The sequence below is a fragment of the Macrobrachium rosenbergii genome, chromosome 32, assembly GCF_040412425.1.
Source record: "Macrobrachium rosenbergii isolate ZJJX-2024 chromosome 32, ASM4041242v1, whole genome shotgun sequence".
Classification (NCBI taxonomy): domain Eukaryota; kingdom Metazoa; phylum Arthropoda; class Malacostraca; order Decapoda; family Palaemonidae; genus Macrobrachium; species Macrobrachium rosenbergii.
Genome location: NC_089772.1, coordinates 12,896,914 through 12,912,496, shown reverse-complemented (window position 1 = coordinate 12,912,496; position 15,583 = coordinate 12,896,914). Strand labels below are relative to the sequence as shown.

General features: G+C 39.6%; 1 protein-coding gene across 2 annotated transcripts in view; it reads right to left on the bottom strand.

The window, feature by feature from the left end:
- Positions 1-1,113: 1,113 nt before the first annotated feature.
- Positions 1,114-15,583, bottom strand: part of ND-ACP (NADH dehydrogenase (ubiquinone) acyl carrier protein) — a 90,083-nt gene continuing 75,613 nt past the window's right edge. The window contains exons 2-5 of one of the 2 annotated variants that reach the window (XM_067133028.1): positions 13,401-13,634; positions 9,350-9,460; positions 9,101-9,188; positions 1,114-1,649 (exon numbers count right to left, since the gene is read on the bottom strand). In XM_067133028.1, coding sequence (XP_066989129.1) covers positions 1,558-1,649; positions 9,101-9,188; positions 9,350-9,460; positions 13,401-13,559 — 450 coding nt within the window. In that variant the 5' untranslated portion in view covers positions 13,560-13,634 and the 3' untranslated portion in view covers positions 1,114-1,557. Of the gene's footprint in view, positions 1,650-6,146; positions 7,091-7,330; positions 9,189-9,349; positions 9,461-13,400; positions 13,635-15,583 lie in introns of those variants that run through there. The other variant, XR_010858107.1, reaches the window with a different exon arrangement.

Sequence of the window (15,583 nt, the reverse complement as noted above, 5' to 3'; positions counted from 1 at the left end):
TAAGGGTTGAAAATTAGGAAAGTATTTGAATTGTGTGATGAACTGCTTTGCTATTTTATGATTGGTGAATGAATCTGTTTTGAAGTATTAGTATTGTTAATTTATTGTTGGCAATTTGCAGGGCTGCAAGGGAGGTGTTGGGGTACCCTGAGAATAGGTACCAAGAAAAGTATGCCATCTTTTGTGGTTGGTGCCTTAGAAGTGGTATTTTGGGCATAGCATCTGTAGTGGCTCTCAGACTTCCGCATCCACTTTTACTGAGACACCTCTCAATCTCTGCAGTAAAAGGCCATCGCTCAGCCTTATCATAGGTTTTGGGCTGAAGGAGCTAGACCTCTCCACTTCGGTGTTGCCTACGTTGAAGAGAAGTTTAAAGCAGCCTTGTCTTCCTCAAGAACTCCTGCTCCAAAGAATCAGGGAAATGTCCACAATTCTGTAGAGCCTTACCAGGGTGCCCTTTGAGACTTTTCCTTGCGCTATGTAGAGCTCACGAAGCGAGGTAAAAAGTCAAGCTCCTAACTTTTATAAAAAGTTTTGGTTTTTCAGGTCATGAGAGAAGGCTATCTTCACCTCATTCAAATGAAATGCTTTCAGTTCGATAAAACTGACTGGTATGAGGTAGTAACCTGCCTAGGTCAATGCCTCGGGTACAGAAGTCTTTGGATTCTAACTTCTTTCATGTCGTTGTGGGTCATTTGATAGCACCCTTGCCCTCATTTGAGAATCCTGGTTTTGAATCCCCTGTGAGTTAGAATATACATCATATTCTAACTTTTGTATCTTTTTGTGTCAATTGATAGCACCCTTGCCTTTCATTTGAGAATCCTGTGAGTTAGAATTTACATCATATTCACTCGGTGAAGAGGTAATTCAAATAAAATGCTATCAGTTGGGTCACTGGTGGGTTAGGAAATTGGTGAAACTCACTGGTATGCAGGTAGTAACCTGCTCAGGTAATGCCTCCAATACACAAGTACTTAGGTTTCAACTTCCTTGGTCAGTTTGTAGAACACTTGCCCTTCATTTGATCCAAATGTGAATTGGATCTATATTTGTCTAATAAATTATTGCTAGTTTTTTTTCAGATTCTATCTGGTTAGTGAAAGATGACACTATTAAATAATGTGAACTTTAATATTCAATCTGTACATACTAATAATTACATTTCATAGGTGTGGGGAAAAGTTTGGTCTAAGGTGTTGAGGAGATGGCCCATTTCTCAAAAGATTTGCTTTTTGAGTAATAAAATTCAATGACCTTTGGATAACTAAATTAATTTCAATTCTAAAATCAAATAAAAGTGGAATATACACTGAAATAATTACAGGTCTCAAAACCAAGTAAAAAGTACAACCACTTTATTAAAGAAGTTTTTAAAGCCAATCATGAATCAGGCTTCTATTACACTATAAGTTTATGTGTAGACATAATCTTCAAATATTTACAACTTCATACATACCCCCTCACAACATAGTCACCAAACAAACATTAGGGGTTTGAAAGATCACTGATCTCTTCCTACCCTTGAGTAAATTATAACATTCAGATTTCTATGTCCTACTCGTAAATATCTTCTTTGTCCGCTACGTATCGGATGATATCAGTCGGCCGCAAAAGCTTCTCTGCATCACCATCAGGAATTTCAAAACCTGCGAGAGAAAAAATTGTGGTACATTTCTACACGTGAATATTTTTGCTGGATTTATAAAATAATTTGGTCTGATCTAGACAATAAATCTTACTGAACAACATTAATAATATATGACCTCTAAACCCATCTTTCTGCAAGTCTAAATTAATATCACAGAAACCAACAGACTATTATAATGTTCAAGTGTTTTGGTTTTCTATGGTCATGGGTACTTGTCATGCTGCAATGCATTTCTTAAAGAAAATGCATGAAGCCCTATTTATTCCTACATAAATACAAACCACTGCCTTTTATATATAAGCACATTTCAGTGTGCGAAGGAAAAAGGCCACTGGAAAATTGGAAACGAGGTGGTTAATACATGGAGAAGGGGGGTTGGAGTGGGGAATATCCCTCCCTCACAAACTGCCACACTTACTTTTCTTTCGGGGGCTCTTTGTACCTACTTGGTTGTTTTGAACCATATGAATTGTGTTTGTTGTGAAGCAAGTGGGTGGTTTATGTTGCCCATAACTTATCCTTATTCTTGCTGTGCTGTCAGAAGGTTGAGACCTCTTAACCTAAGGTAGTAGCTGATGTGTCTACAGCTAGCCCAGCTACAAGGGAGTGGGATCCTCCTGTTGCAGTAAACCTTCCTGTAGCAGATTCTCCATTAAAAGTGACTGTCTTCAGTTCTGGCCTTGACCAGCCTTTCAGTGCCTAAGGAAAGTAGGACCAGCAAAGTGGAAGAAAAGTGCTCTCAGTGCTCCTACCTGTCATCATCAGACTTGTCTTCCTCCTCCTTAGCCTCAGACTCTTCCACTGCATGGGTGGAAGAAGGGTGGAGAGTCTAAAGGCCTTGCATCAGATGTCAGGGGTAACCCTCTGGTTGGAACTTCTATTCAATGGATATTAGACTTCCTTGCAGGTTTTCAAAGCTGAAGATCCTACAGCTCTCCACTTTGGCTGAATAAGCTAATGAGAAGTTCTGAACAGTCTTTTCCTCCTTGGGGACTCCAGTCTCCTGAGAGGGATGTATCCACAGTTTTTCAGAGCCTTCCCAGGGCACCCTTCTACTCTCTGTCTCATGCTATGGATAGAAACCTTATGTTCAAGACTCACTTTCAATTAGCTTTTGGCCTTGGCTAAAGGGTAAGAGTGTTTGAGCTTCTTGATCCCCTCCAGGTAAGACTGAGATGGTGACCTGGATAAGATGCTCCTTTACCAAGTACCATCTGAAACAGAACAAGGTTTGGTGGCATGAGTGAATCAGCCAATGGGGGGGAGAGAGAGAGAGAGTAGACAGAGCCTGACCTCTTCTTCCCTTTGCATACGTCATGACTCGCCAGATATCTCTCGCACTGCCTTCAAGCAAGACGTGCGCTGCCCTTTCTAGCACAGAGGCAAGTTTTTTACGCATTTTCCGTTCTTTCTTCACTTTGGCATTCTGGTTTTTTCATTCTGTTTTTGTCTGTGTTATTCTGTGATTATCAGTGTGTATTTGCATTCGTGATGCAAACCCATGAACCATCTAAGGCTTTGCCTTTGAGGAAATGTCCTGGGGTAAGTAACAACCCATGCTTTCATTATCTAGTCTCTCTTGATACTGATCCTCATTCAACCTGTAGCAGATGCAGATCAATTTATTGCAATGTAATTAACCCCTGTTCAGAGTGTCATGATTGGTTTCTGGAGCAATGGAAGCAATTTGGTAAGAACAATAAATACAAGAGGAAATTGGATATTCTGTCATGGCTTTATGCCTCCAATGGCATTGGATGCTGCCATTCCTTGTTCTTTCTCTACTTCACTAGATTTGCCTCTTGTTGCATCTTCTCAGGAAGATTTTACTTATTGTTCTTCTACTGCTTTGTCTCTAGATCGTTTGAGGAAGGGTCCGGGAGATCTTGTGACTGGTTTAGCTGCCTCTATTCTTTTGGGGGGAGGGGGCTCCCCCCAAAGCCTACCAGGGGGGCCCACCTTGGAGGCCTACTGTCCCACCTCTTGTCTTCACTTCTCCCAGTGTCTGCCGCCATGTCAGTCTACAGCTACGGTGTCTGTGACTTCCTCGGCCTATGCCATTCCTTCATCGGCTATGCCCCTACCATCAGTTTCCGTTTCTGGGCCTTCTATGTCTTCTCCCAACTCCCTTGTTCAAGCCCTGATTGAGAGTTGATGGTGCTCTTCTTCATAAGTTCGGCCACTCCAATACAAAGAAATCTAAGGAGAGACATCGTAGATCTAAGTCTTCCTCGTCGCTGTCTTCTTATTCCTCTTCTTCCGTTGCCTATTTGTTCTATCCCACATAGGCATTGGAGGAAGAATGACTGTGGCCCCTCCTCACAAGAAGATCCGCAGGCCCTCCTTGGCAGCAGCAGCGCGAAGCAGAGAGCTAAGTAGTAAATGTTCTGCAGCATGTTGCTGCATGTCTCCTTTCCTTTTCTCTCTCTGGATTACCCCTCATAAAAAGAAAATTTTTAAAGTCTGGTCCACAGTTTTGGCACTGCGAGAGAATGTTAATTTTTTTTTAACATTTATAGAGCACAAGTGGTTTTTATTCTAGGTACAGTACTGTAGTGTGTACACTACAGTACTGTGTAATGACAAACAAGAAATAGGGTAGAAAACTGCATTTTACATCCATAAAATGTGTTTTCTCAACATATCTGGAAATTTCTATTGTCCAGCAAGGCCTTGATGTATTTATCCAGATATGGGACAGATTTCTCTCTAAGAACTCTGTTTCAATGTGCAGCAGAAAAATGGAAATTACAAAGAAAACAGTCTAGGGGACAGTGAAAAGTACCACATTGTCCTCAGATTCTCGGCTGGAATGAACTGGAAAGATCATACCAATGGTGAAAAAACAGAGGATGTGGCAATCAACCTAGGTATAATGGTGGTTGGTGGAAGGCCCTCGGTTAGAGAAAAATGAAATGAGCCATATAACAACTCAAACTAGATGGGAATTTCATGAGTAGACAACAAGGAATACAGCACAAAACATAATCTACACATATTGAATCTACTGTAATGACCAATTGCTAGATATTTGATACTTCTATACTATTACTGCAGAGCAGTTCAATTGGACCATATTATCAAGTTTCAAGACTCATAATGCTTGCCCAAGGGATCTGTTCTTTAACAATGTTTACATAGGAGATAAGTATAAACAAAAGAAGTTGAAAAGTTAAGTCGGGAAGAGATCATAAGGGATGGGAATAAAAGTACAGAATGAAAGTGAAACGTAATGCATCCAAGGTCTAGGGACGATGAAAAGAAACTTTGGATCATGTCAAGACTAGCGAACCCAATGATCTCCCATGTAAAGAATGGCCAACCCTTTCTGGTCCGAACTTCAATTCCTCATGAGGGCTAGTACTAAGCACGGCAAAACAGTGATTCATCTACACTGTTTTGCCGTGTTCAGTGCTAGCCCCTGGGGGATCAAGTGTCTGGTACCGAAGTCATCATGTCTAGGACAGCGAACCCGATTATTTCCATATAAAGAATAAAGAAGCCAACAATCTTCTTGTAAAGAATAGCGAACCCTGCTGCGAGTGGGTTCGCTAACCTTGACATGATCCGAAACTTTGGTACCTTGATTGATAAGCAATGCACACTGAAAATAGTGAACCTGCTCCATTAGGAAGGGGTCCATGCTGATGATGAAAAAGATGCTTTATCCACAAGCATGAAAGATATAGTTTAAGGTCATGGGAGTTAAAAGCAACTGAATAAATGAGAGGTCAGAGCAGCCATCCCTAGATACTAGCTGCGTAACCCACAAAGTTTCCCAAATGTAAAATAGTGACTAGTCTTAGATGAGAGGAAAAAACTGCTGAAAATTCATTATGCAACGAAACAATAAAAGGCAATGGTTAGCGATACCTATATGGCAGGATTGGCCAATATAGAATCATCCTCACAATCTTCGAATCATATCCTGAGTTTCAAGTGTATGTACCTTTCCTTACTGTGTTCTTCTCTAGTATCTATGTCCAACCATAGTTTTGGGAATTCCCCATTAACCCCTTGTGGATGGGCAACATAAATATATGGTTACATCTAGCCTTGTGGTGGAGTCTGGGAAACACATTTATGTTCAAGATTTTGCAACAGACAATTTGAATGAATTTTGCAGGAAATGTGCTGAGATCAGTTCAATGGGACATAAATGAATCCTGGCAACTCTTACCCCAACTCTAATTGCTAGTCGGTACAGCAGAGAGGGATCAGTTTGCCTTGAGATGTCGTAGGGGAATGTTGTCTAAAATTCCCATCCAATGGCATCTCCTAAATACTTTACAAATAAATATGCTCAGAATTTGTTACTGCTTTTAGCTCTATCTATTATGATATTGTGTGAGCTGTAATTATAATTTTACAAAATATTAGAAAAAACCCTTATAACTTGGTAAATTAGCATATTTTGAAGACTGTCTTTTGGAAAATAGGCCCCACACTGGGTTGGAAATATACACTTTCACCTTCCCCTGGAAGGTATGGAAAATTTTTTTAATCTTTTTCTTATACTAAGTGCTTTTGCATGTTTTTGTCTTTCCATTAACAATTTTTTTTTTTAATTGGCCATCCTTAAATTTAGACCGATCTAGGGGTGTGCATAATATATATTTAGCCCGGACTGTATGGGTTAATGCCTAGCCTGAAGCCAGCAAATAAGCTGTAAGACATTTCTTCTGTACTCCTGTAATAACTGTACTTCAATGGCAAAAGAATTTGTAACATTGGAGTTGATCAACCTTATATCAGCCATTGCCAAGAACTGAACTACAACTGCCTTGGATTCCAGCCTGTTACTGCCACACTGGCCAATGGCTTGACAGGCATCCTGCTACTTGTGGGAGCTGAGGAGGAGAATTGCTAGTCTCAGCTTCCTCCTTTTTTCTCCCCCTTCCCTCCTCTCTTAGTTGTGGCTGAGAGAAGAAGGCATAAGCAAAGGAAGAAGATAGGGCAACTGGTCTGGTTTAAAAGGAGACCCTGAAGGTCTGGCTGCATCCCAGGGTTTGCCAAATTCACCCTTGCCACCCTGGGGGGTTTTCAAGGTAACTGCCCAGTGGATCAAAGAACCAAAGAGGAATGATGTGCATAGCACCAGACTGTACCGAAGAGCGACTTGCCTCTGCCAAAACTTACCTCAAAACCAGAGACCAAACCTCTCATCCTGAGGACAAAATCTGCCCAAAGATTGGCACTGTTGCAAGAGTAGACAAGAGTAGAGTAAGTGCCTTTCCTCCGGACACTAGCAACAAGCTAAACTCCACCCTCTCATCTATAAGATCAGACATTTGTAATAGTGAAGTCTGCCAACATGTTCAACCACAATTTGAGCCACAAAGCAGCCTGGAAAGAGGTAACGGCAATGGACTCCATAGTTTTGACTCTGAAGGAAGAACCTTCATAACAGTCTCTCTACAGGAAATGTCGTTTGTCAGTCTGCAGACTGAAGAGTCCAACTGTAGGGGAGTAGGAGCTTGTCTGATCTGCTGAGACCATAGTAACCTGACCAACGGTCTCACTTCATGAGCGCAGCTGAGGGTGAGCTCGATTAATGAGATAGGAACTAGGTGTGGAGCTGTGGAATGATTAACATGAGTATAATCTTGAAAGTGCTGCTCCTACTTGTTGAGGTTTGAAGGCAAGGGGCTGTTCAATCCATCTGAGCCTCAATAACACAAAAAGAGCCTCTAACAACTGCCTGTTCTGCCCACTCCCTGGACTGTGGTGTGCAATCCAGTACAGGGATTCCAGGGGAATACCATGGGACACTGAAGATTCTTAACCTGGAATCATGTACTGATCTTTGGCCATACCACCACCAAATCCTTCCAACTGTTAATAACTGAATTAGAAGTGGGTACAGGTGAGCATGCATGAGCATCACCCTGGGCCAAGTGGTATGCAGCATGATTGCAGGTGGGTGGGTAAACCCAATAATGGCTTGTATTGGGAGGACACCTATTGCAAGTAAACCTGCTAGCTTAGTGGTCCTATTCCGGAGAAATGGGCTGAGCCGAGCGGGCAGGGGCCTTCTGCCCATGATGGAGCAGGCCATGAAGGGGTACTGAACATGTTAAATGAGGCCTGTGCCTGCCTGACCACTTGCTAATCTGTCCCCCGTAGGTGTCCAAGAGCCACCAGTCCCCAAGAGAATGGGAAGAGCACTCACTCAATGGCCTTAAGGGCTTCTTGTGTGAGGCCTTCTTGCCCTTCCCCTTCTTTCTGAAGTGGAAGGTGAAGAGGAGGATGAGAATCAAGTGGTGGTAATGGAAGGACATTGCTTGCATTTCTATCTCTTCCTAGCTAGAGGAATTACTACCAATACTGGATGGTAAACCTCCTTAGAAGTGGTAAATACAGCACCAGCAGCAGAATCCTCTTTCTTCATAAGGCTGAATGGCTGAGGAATGCAGTGAAAGATGGACTTCCAAGGATGTTCAGAGGAAGCTACAAGTTTTGCAGGGATGTGAGGGCAGTGCATGGGTCCAGGTCTACCAGGGGAGAGTTTGACTTGGGCACCAGACTTGTCATTTGAGGAGAAGATATGGCAGGTCCCCTTCCTTACACACACAATTGGCCCCCTGGCCCACAGGGGAACAATAAATGAAGAAGAGAGAGGAGAGAAGAGAGAATAGAGAGGAACTGGAAAAAAAAAAAAAAAAAAAAACTTGGTCTTCAAGGAGTCACCAGGGCAGCGTTCACTCGCCAGGAGACTGGCAATGTTTCCTACCCTTTTTCTTCCTTCTACTAAACCTCTTCCACTGACGGAGATCAATCAACACGCTCCTTACAAGGGGGCAGGTGAGAACAAGTCTTGGTCCTACAGGAAGCACAATACTTAAGTGGGTTAGTACCTATAGGAGACAGGAAGCATCCACACAGTCATTAATGCCCCTCATCATGTCTTTGTGTTCGTTTTCCTCCAATTAAACTATACAATACACATATGAACCAGCAACTCTACTAGAAAAGAGAGAATACTCAAGTTTAACAGCAACCTGGTGGAGTGAAGAAAGGTGGCTGAAGAAAAAGAGCTCGGTGAAGCAGAGTCAGTGAGGGACACTCATCCCTCGTAACCAATAGTTAACTTGTTAGTAAGTTCAATGACTGTCACAACTCCCACATAAAAATAAAAAAGACAATGGTTTGTATTCCTGAAGAACAAACAAACATAACCCTCGCTGATGGAGTCACAATAAAAAAAACCTGTTTCATAAATTCTTCAAATCAACAGCAGCATGCAATCATATTTTCCTACAACAGACGTACTGAACTAAAATAAAATTTTCGTGCTTGAACCTAATTTTGGCTGCTGCCTCATTTCCTTTACACGAGTATATCATACTTTTGGGACAAAGCACCAAGGATCTGGCATAACACAGCTAATAGTCTACTTGACCTAGAATGCATTCGTGTCAGTCTAAGAAAAATTAGAGCAAGACTCACCAAACTCATCCTCCATTGCCATAATAACTTCCACATGGTCTAAAGAGTCCAAACCCAGATCTTGCATGAAGTGTGACTCCACTTTCAACTGTTGACACAAGATGAATAATACTTAATCCAATATCTATGGTTCTCACATCATGTGCGCTTGTATATATAGTCACATTTTGAACCATAAAAAGTCATTATATAACACAAGTTAATTACCATTACATATTTTAAATGATATTTCTAGATAGTGTGACATACCTTATCCGGGTTGATTTTGTCATACAGTCTCAAAACTAATAAAACTCTCTGCTCAATAAGATCAAGCGTCAAAGGCTGCTTGGCACTGTAGTTACGCACAAATTTGTATGGCTGAAAGAAATAAAATTAAATTAAGAACCTGAAGAAACAGTGATATAATAGATTGCACTACGAATACCTTCCATAAATTTACAGAGCTATGATAAAAGCTTAAGCTTCAGTGGTCACATCCTTCAAACCTGCCCTTTGTAAGTCAAGCCTTTTGTTAAAATGTTTTCTTCAACAGTAAAATACCCAGTTGAAATGCCATTTACAAAATGACCTAAGAATATATATGTTACTGAAACTTGTCCTGTAACTCTAAGGCATCATATACAGTACATATGGGGAAGTGGATGTACTTCTCCACTTTCCTGTAGCCTGGTAAAGTAATTTAACTCTATCTTTTTTCTGTAAAAAGAAAAAAAAAAAAATCAGGCAGGATTACTTACTGTGAGGCTAGTACACAACTATTTAGGCCTTGAAATTTTGATATGATAATCTACTATTGTAACAGTATACTTCATAATCATTTAACAGTAACCAATAAAGCAACCTTATCTTAGTTATTAAACTACAACAGTTCATACACCTAGACCCTCACTGACTCATTTATCAACGTGGTTGGTTTGTCTTGGATTACAAGTTCAGTATATCACACTGCCTCTAGAAGGGCACTTTCAAAACAAAAGACAGGCTGGGATGCTAGTATGTAGTATTTTATTTGGTATTATATATATTGGAATTATTTTACTGTATCAAGGGTTTACTAATGACTTACTGTTGACCTCCTATTTCCTTCTGTGGCCCCTCCTTAATTCTCGGACATAAGGACGAGTGCGACGCTCAAAAAATTGGTTTGCACCGACAATATTGATAAAAAAGATTGCATAGGCAGTCAGAAAATTTTGAGATTTATGTATTAGATGAGAAATTAACATGCGCAACTACCACAGCTGGTTACCCCTTCAAGATGCAGCCATTACACAAATGGTAATGTTAAAAAAATGCATAAAACACAAAGGTCAGGAATTTATGTGGGCTTTGTATTTAGTGATAAATATTTAATCACCTGGTTAAATCATAAAATAAACTTAGCCCAGGTTTTGGCATTGGTTAACATGGGCTATCTGAGACCACAATTTCTTGACAAACAAATTTGTAACTTACAAATAATCCACGCTTGACAGATTAACTGGCACTCAGTGGTTGGGTTAATTTTTGGCTAATGTGCAAGAAAAAATAGACTCAGTCATGCTTAACCATCAAAACTTAGGTCCAGTAAAAGTAGGAACATAAAACATTAGGTAGGGGGTAGTCTCTTGACCCAAGTCTAGATTTAGTTTGTCAAAACACCCATAGCTAAGTACCTAACAGTGAATCCTTAACTGGTGAACTAATCCATCAAATGGGTCATTCACTAAATCAGGGAGGCACCCTGAGGACCATTTTATTGGGTATAAACTGGGTTTAACCATTTTACTTTGTAGCTTTCATCAGTGTTCAATAACAACTGGATATAATTATAAGAACCTTCCATGCACACTGGTGTCTAAGCATTGCAGCCAAATACGGCGGTAATTTGACTTCATTGTGACACACTTGTATGATAATTATTAAATCTAAAATCAGTATCGTACTATCCAATAAACATTATCACTGTCTGATACCTATCACATTATTTAAACTTCTTAGAAAAGTGGACGGTAGAGGGAAAAACAATTCCTTGGTTAATCCATTTTAGTTTCCCCGAGTCCAATTAGCCTCCTTCTGTCGTCTCCACTACTGATTCTCAAAGACAAGTAATGACGATAATGGTAATTCTCTACTTTACCCTAGAAACAATTACTCTACTGTTAAGCTGATGGCAGAATATAAACAATGATACATTAACGGGCATCGACCATACTACATACCCAAAAGTGTGATAAACGTATATTTTTTCTTTAACTGTATACTGGCAGAAAATATGTCTTTATAATGGAGCTGTGTCCTATGTACTGAACTATATCTAGTGTAAATAAATCTCTGTCATGACACTTTCATAAGGCCATTTTGGTTTTATTCATAACCCTAAAACTACCTATTCAGCACCTAAACTTTATACGACGATTTCAGAAATTACTGTTCTTTTGTAACCGCATTCATATAGGTTTTACCACATCTGCGTACATTTACATATTTTAGGAATTTATATATATATATATATATATATACATATATAAAAACAAAGATTTTTCTTAAACTAAATTTCATTTGTCTGATTTTAATTTACAAAGCCTTTCACCTAATAATGCAAAGAACATTTTTTGACTGTTGCCTCTTTATGAGGAGCCAGTAATGTGGATTTTTTATATGGTTCCTGAATTGCAGTGAAGACATTCAAAAGTTTGTGAAAACACCTACAACACTTACTGTATAATGCTAACCTAATAAGGATGAAATAAGTATAAAAGAGCGGTTTGCGATACAGAAATGAAAAATGTGTTGTGATCTGGAGATAAAACCTCAGGCTGCACTACAGATCAAGTCAGATTCCTTTTTCCAAAAAACAATGCAATGATTTCATTCCGGAAAAATGGTAAATGTAACTCGTCACTTCTTAGGAGCATTAGCCTAACAATTATTTTCAAGGTGAGCCGGCAATCACAGAACAAAACTTTCTTCAATTATATTATGATTGGATTCAGTCTCTAAGTTGTGATTACACGGACTCTAAGCGGCCCCACATACAAACTACCATTGATGATGCCCCCCCCCCCTCCCACCACCCAAAAAAATCTACGACGACGCCCATTTGTTTGCGAAAAATCATATAAATATGGACTTGGCTCGGTGTATCCTTCACGATACGATTAGCGATACCCAAGCCTACACTTGGCTTGGCAAGACGGCTATAGTCCGTGGGGCATATTTGGTCAAAAGAGGGTGTGTCTGTGTCATGGGGCGGTGTTGAAGCAGCAATGTCGCAGATACTTTTCTCATTATGGAAATTGGCAAGTACAGAATTACTTACGATTCTTTAAAACTTCATTTATGAAACTTGTCGATTTATAATTCATGGATTACTGTAATTACCGATAAAAACAGCATAAGTAAATATTAACTGAGACAATGTTACAGTGCTTTCCTCGTGTGTCGCCAAATCTGCGTTTACCCTGAGGGGATGGAGAGGAGGAAACGATTCTAGTTTTGGGTCAGTATCTCTGGGTCAATCTTTTTCATTTTAGGACCTCTGTAATTTATAGTCAGGCAGTCAGTCATGATGAACCTTGGCAATACATAAAATATAAGAAAAGCCAAAAAAATGTAAATTCTTAGATAATATAAACGAGCCTTACAATTAACGAAAATATAAACATGTAAAAAAAAAAGCCCAAAATAAATTTATATGACATTATTTTCAATCCTTAAAGAGAGAGAGAGAGAGAGAGAGAGAGAGAGAGAGAGAGAGAGAGAGAGAGAGAGAGAGAGAGAGAGAATCAACAGTAAATTTTTAATATTTGTCCATTTAATTTTCGCTCCTAAACAAGCAGTATCTGAACTTGCAGTTTATCAGAAAAGGAAAATCATTAAATTTGACCGATCTCGGTGGACCATCTTCTAGCCTAGAGGCTTTAGTTAAGCTGACAAGGCCTGGGTCCGGCCTCAGCCACCAACCTACCTGGCCTACACCCCAACAGGTACTACTAGATGCCGAAATAAGGTCACCCTCGAGTAAAATGTTATAAGGAGGGGGTGGGGGGCATGGAGCCCAAATTAGAACAGCTCAATGACGAAACCGTCCAGTCCAGCAGGCATCTGAAGGCATTACTCTTGGCTGCTTTCCGTGTCAGCCGTCCAATTTGGCCCACAAACAATCCCTAAAACAGAAACCTTGCCTGCAAGCACACAAATCCCACCATATAAACGAATCAATTACTAAAATCGGGACATGGTCACCTACGGGTAAAAATCACAGAAAAACGCCGGTGTGAGAACGTCCTCAGGCAGGGGCCATCCAAATACTCACCTTGCTCTTTATCGCTTTCAGAGAGTCGCCGTTGCTTCTGAGCTGTCTGGTGTCAAGCGTGTGCAAGCAGCCTGCTGAGAATACACGGGGTGTTAAAGCACTGAGTGTGGATGGCTTAAAATACGCAACACATCGCAAGGACCGAGCTAGAGTGGCCATCTTCGTCTGCGTTCTCTGGTCGGTGTACTGGTCTGTTTCGTTCGGCGTTCCGCCGTCCAGGGTATCTACAGACAACTATAATTCATTAATAATGAAAGAACTTTCATTAAAAGTAATCAATTTCGTGTTAATTTCGATCTCCGTTTCATATGTCTTTGTAAAGAATGTAGGTTGCTGGAAGTAGAGTGGGTTTAAATGATATTTTAGTTGTTGGTACAAATAAAATCGTCTAAAATTGTTGAATGATTAAACCTGTTAAGAACAAATACATTATAATAAAGTAGTTTAACCAGGACACGGAGTTAAGATAAATGAATCCTGGATAAAACATGAATAATAATGCTATGTAAACCACCCAATACAAATTTTACAAAGTAGAGTAATGAATCAGCAGATACTCTAAACCATTAAAGAATAAAGGCAAACGGTAATAACAGTAAAATATTTTAAAACTATTCTTATTAGTTATAGTTTAGGAAACTACTTTAATGAATCTAATCAATGTGCCACGCATTTGAATGACACCTGAAGGTGAACTAGCAAATTATTTTGAAAGACAGAGACTGAGACCTATCCTATTGTCATAAAATGGTGGCTTTCTTCGTAGATGTTAAAAACACTTGCAGCATAGTGCAAGACTGGTCCAAGAAAGAAGTATGAAAGTTTAATTTTCCCAGAATGTCAAAATTTCGGAAGTTGTAATGAGTATGTGATGTTTACACAATGTCTCTTTGCATGTCTAAATATTAACTCTCCTTTGAAAGAAGAAAGTCATCGGTACATTCGTATATCGAAGCAAATTGTAAAAGAAAAAAAAATGCTTTAATTGTCATCGGTCATTGCATTAGCAGTAGTAATGGAGGTCATATTCAAGTGATATTAAAATGTCTCGAAGAAGAAGAAGAAGAAGAAGAAGAAGAAGAAGAAGAAGAAGAAGAAGAAGAAGAAGAAGAAGAAGAAGAAGAAAAGCATACTTTCTGCTGATTATGAGTATACCAAACAAGCAAGTTATTTATCTCCTATCAGTCAAATCTATACTGAAATCTTGTTCAATTTTTGCGCATTGCAATGTAGGCCTATGGGCAGCGTCTCCCGTGTTAGACTATAAAATTTGTAGTTAGTGATCTAAAGCAATAAAATAATGCAGTTTATCTGCTAATTTTCGCTGAGTAACATGTTATGCTGTGTTTCTTCAGCGATTGGGAGTCTGTGAATTTCCGAACGTTCCGAACTACTAATGTTTATATCTCTCAGCTGAGCTGAGGTTTGCAGTGGCAACAACCGTTCCGTCGTTCCTTCGTTCAAGTTGCCTATTCCTACATATTTTTCAGTCCTCACAAAAATGTTGCCATTAAACTGGTTTCTTTACAGCACAAAATTTCCATTTTTATGTAGTATTTGTTGCAACTAGAAATAAATAGCGTCCTTTGTGCGTGTGTGTGTTTGTTTAAGAAACACGAGGAACATTACTAATTTGTTTGAGACAATCTTTTCATTTTGGAGTTTGACGACAATGAATCTTTATGTTAGATAACTGAAGGAGCTCTGCCCAACAAGTTTTAATAAATGATTTTAATAAATTATTTTTGAAAACATACTATTACGTAATTGGTTTGTCGAACACTGCAAGGCTCGGAAGGGAGATGTGTTCCATTCCGACCGTTCCCCTTTCCTCTTGCATCACTGAGATCTCGTTTTGTCGTCTGTACACATTTAAACTTAGGCGGTTTTCGCCAAACATCTGCCATATCATATTTCATTCCTTGCATTTTGACAACTTTCTTACTTTTATGGATGCAATTCACCCAGTATCTGCGAGTTACTTTAGAAACAATTCTTACAACTACTGAAAGTTGCACATCTTCAGTAAATTCCACAAACTTAGAGCAATCCCAAAAGATGATTAAAATTTCACCAGGGGTTTGGGAAGTGGGTTGCAAGGATTCCATTTGACATTTGATAAAGACGATCAAATGAGGATTTAGCAGGTGGTCGGAGACCGTTGCCGTAGTTGATTAGTAAGA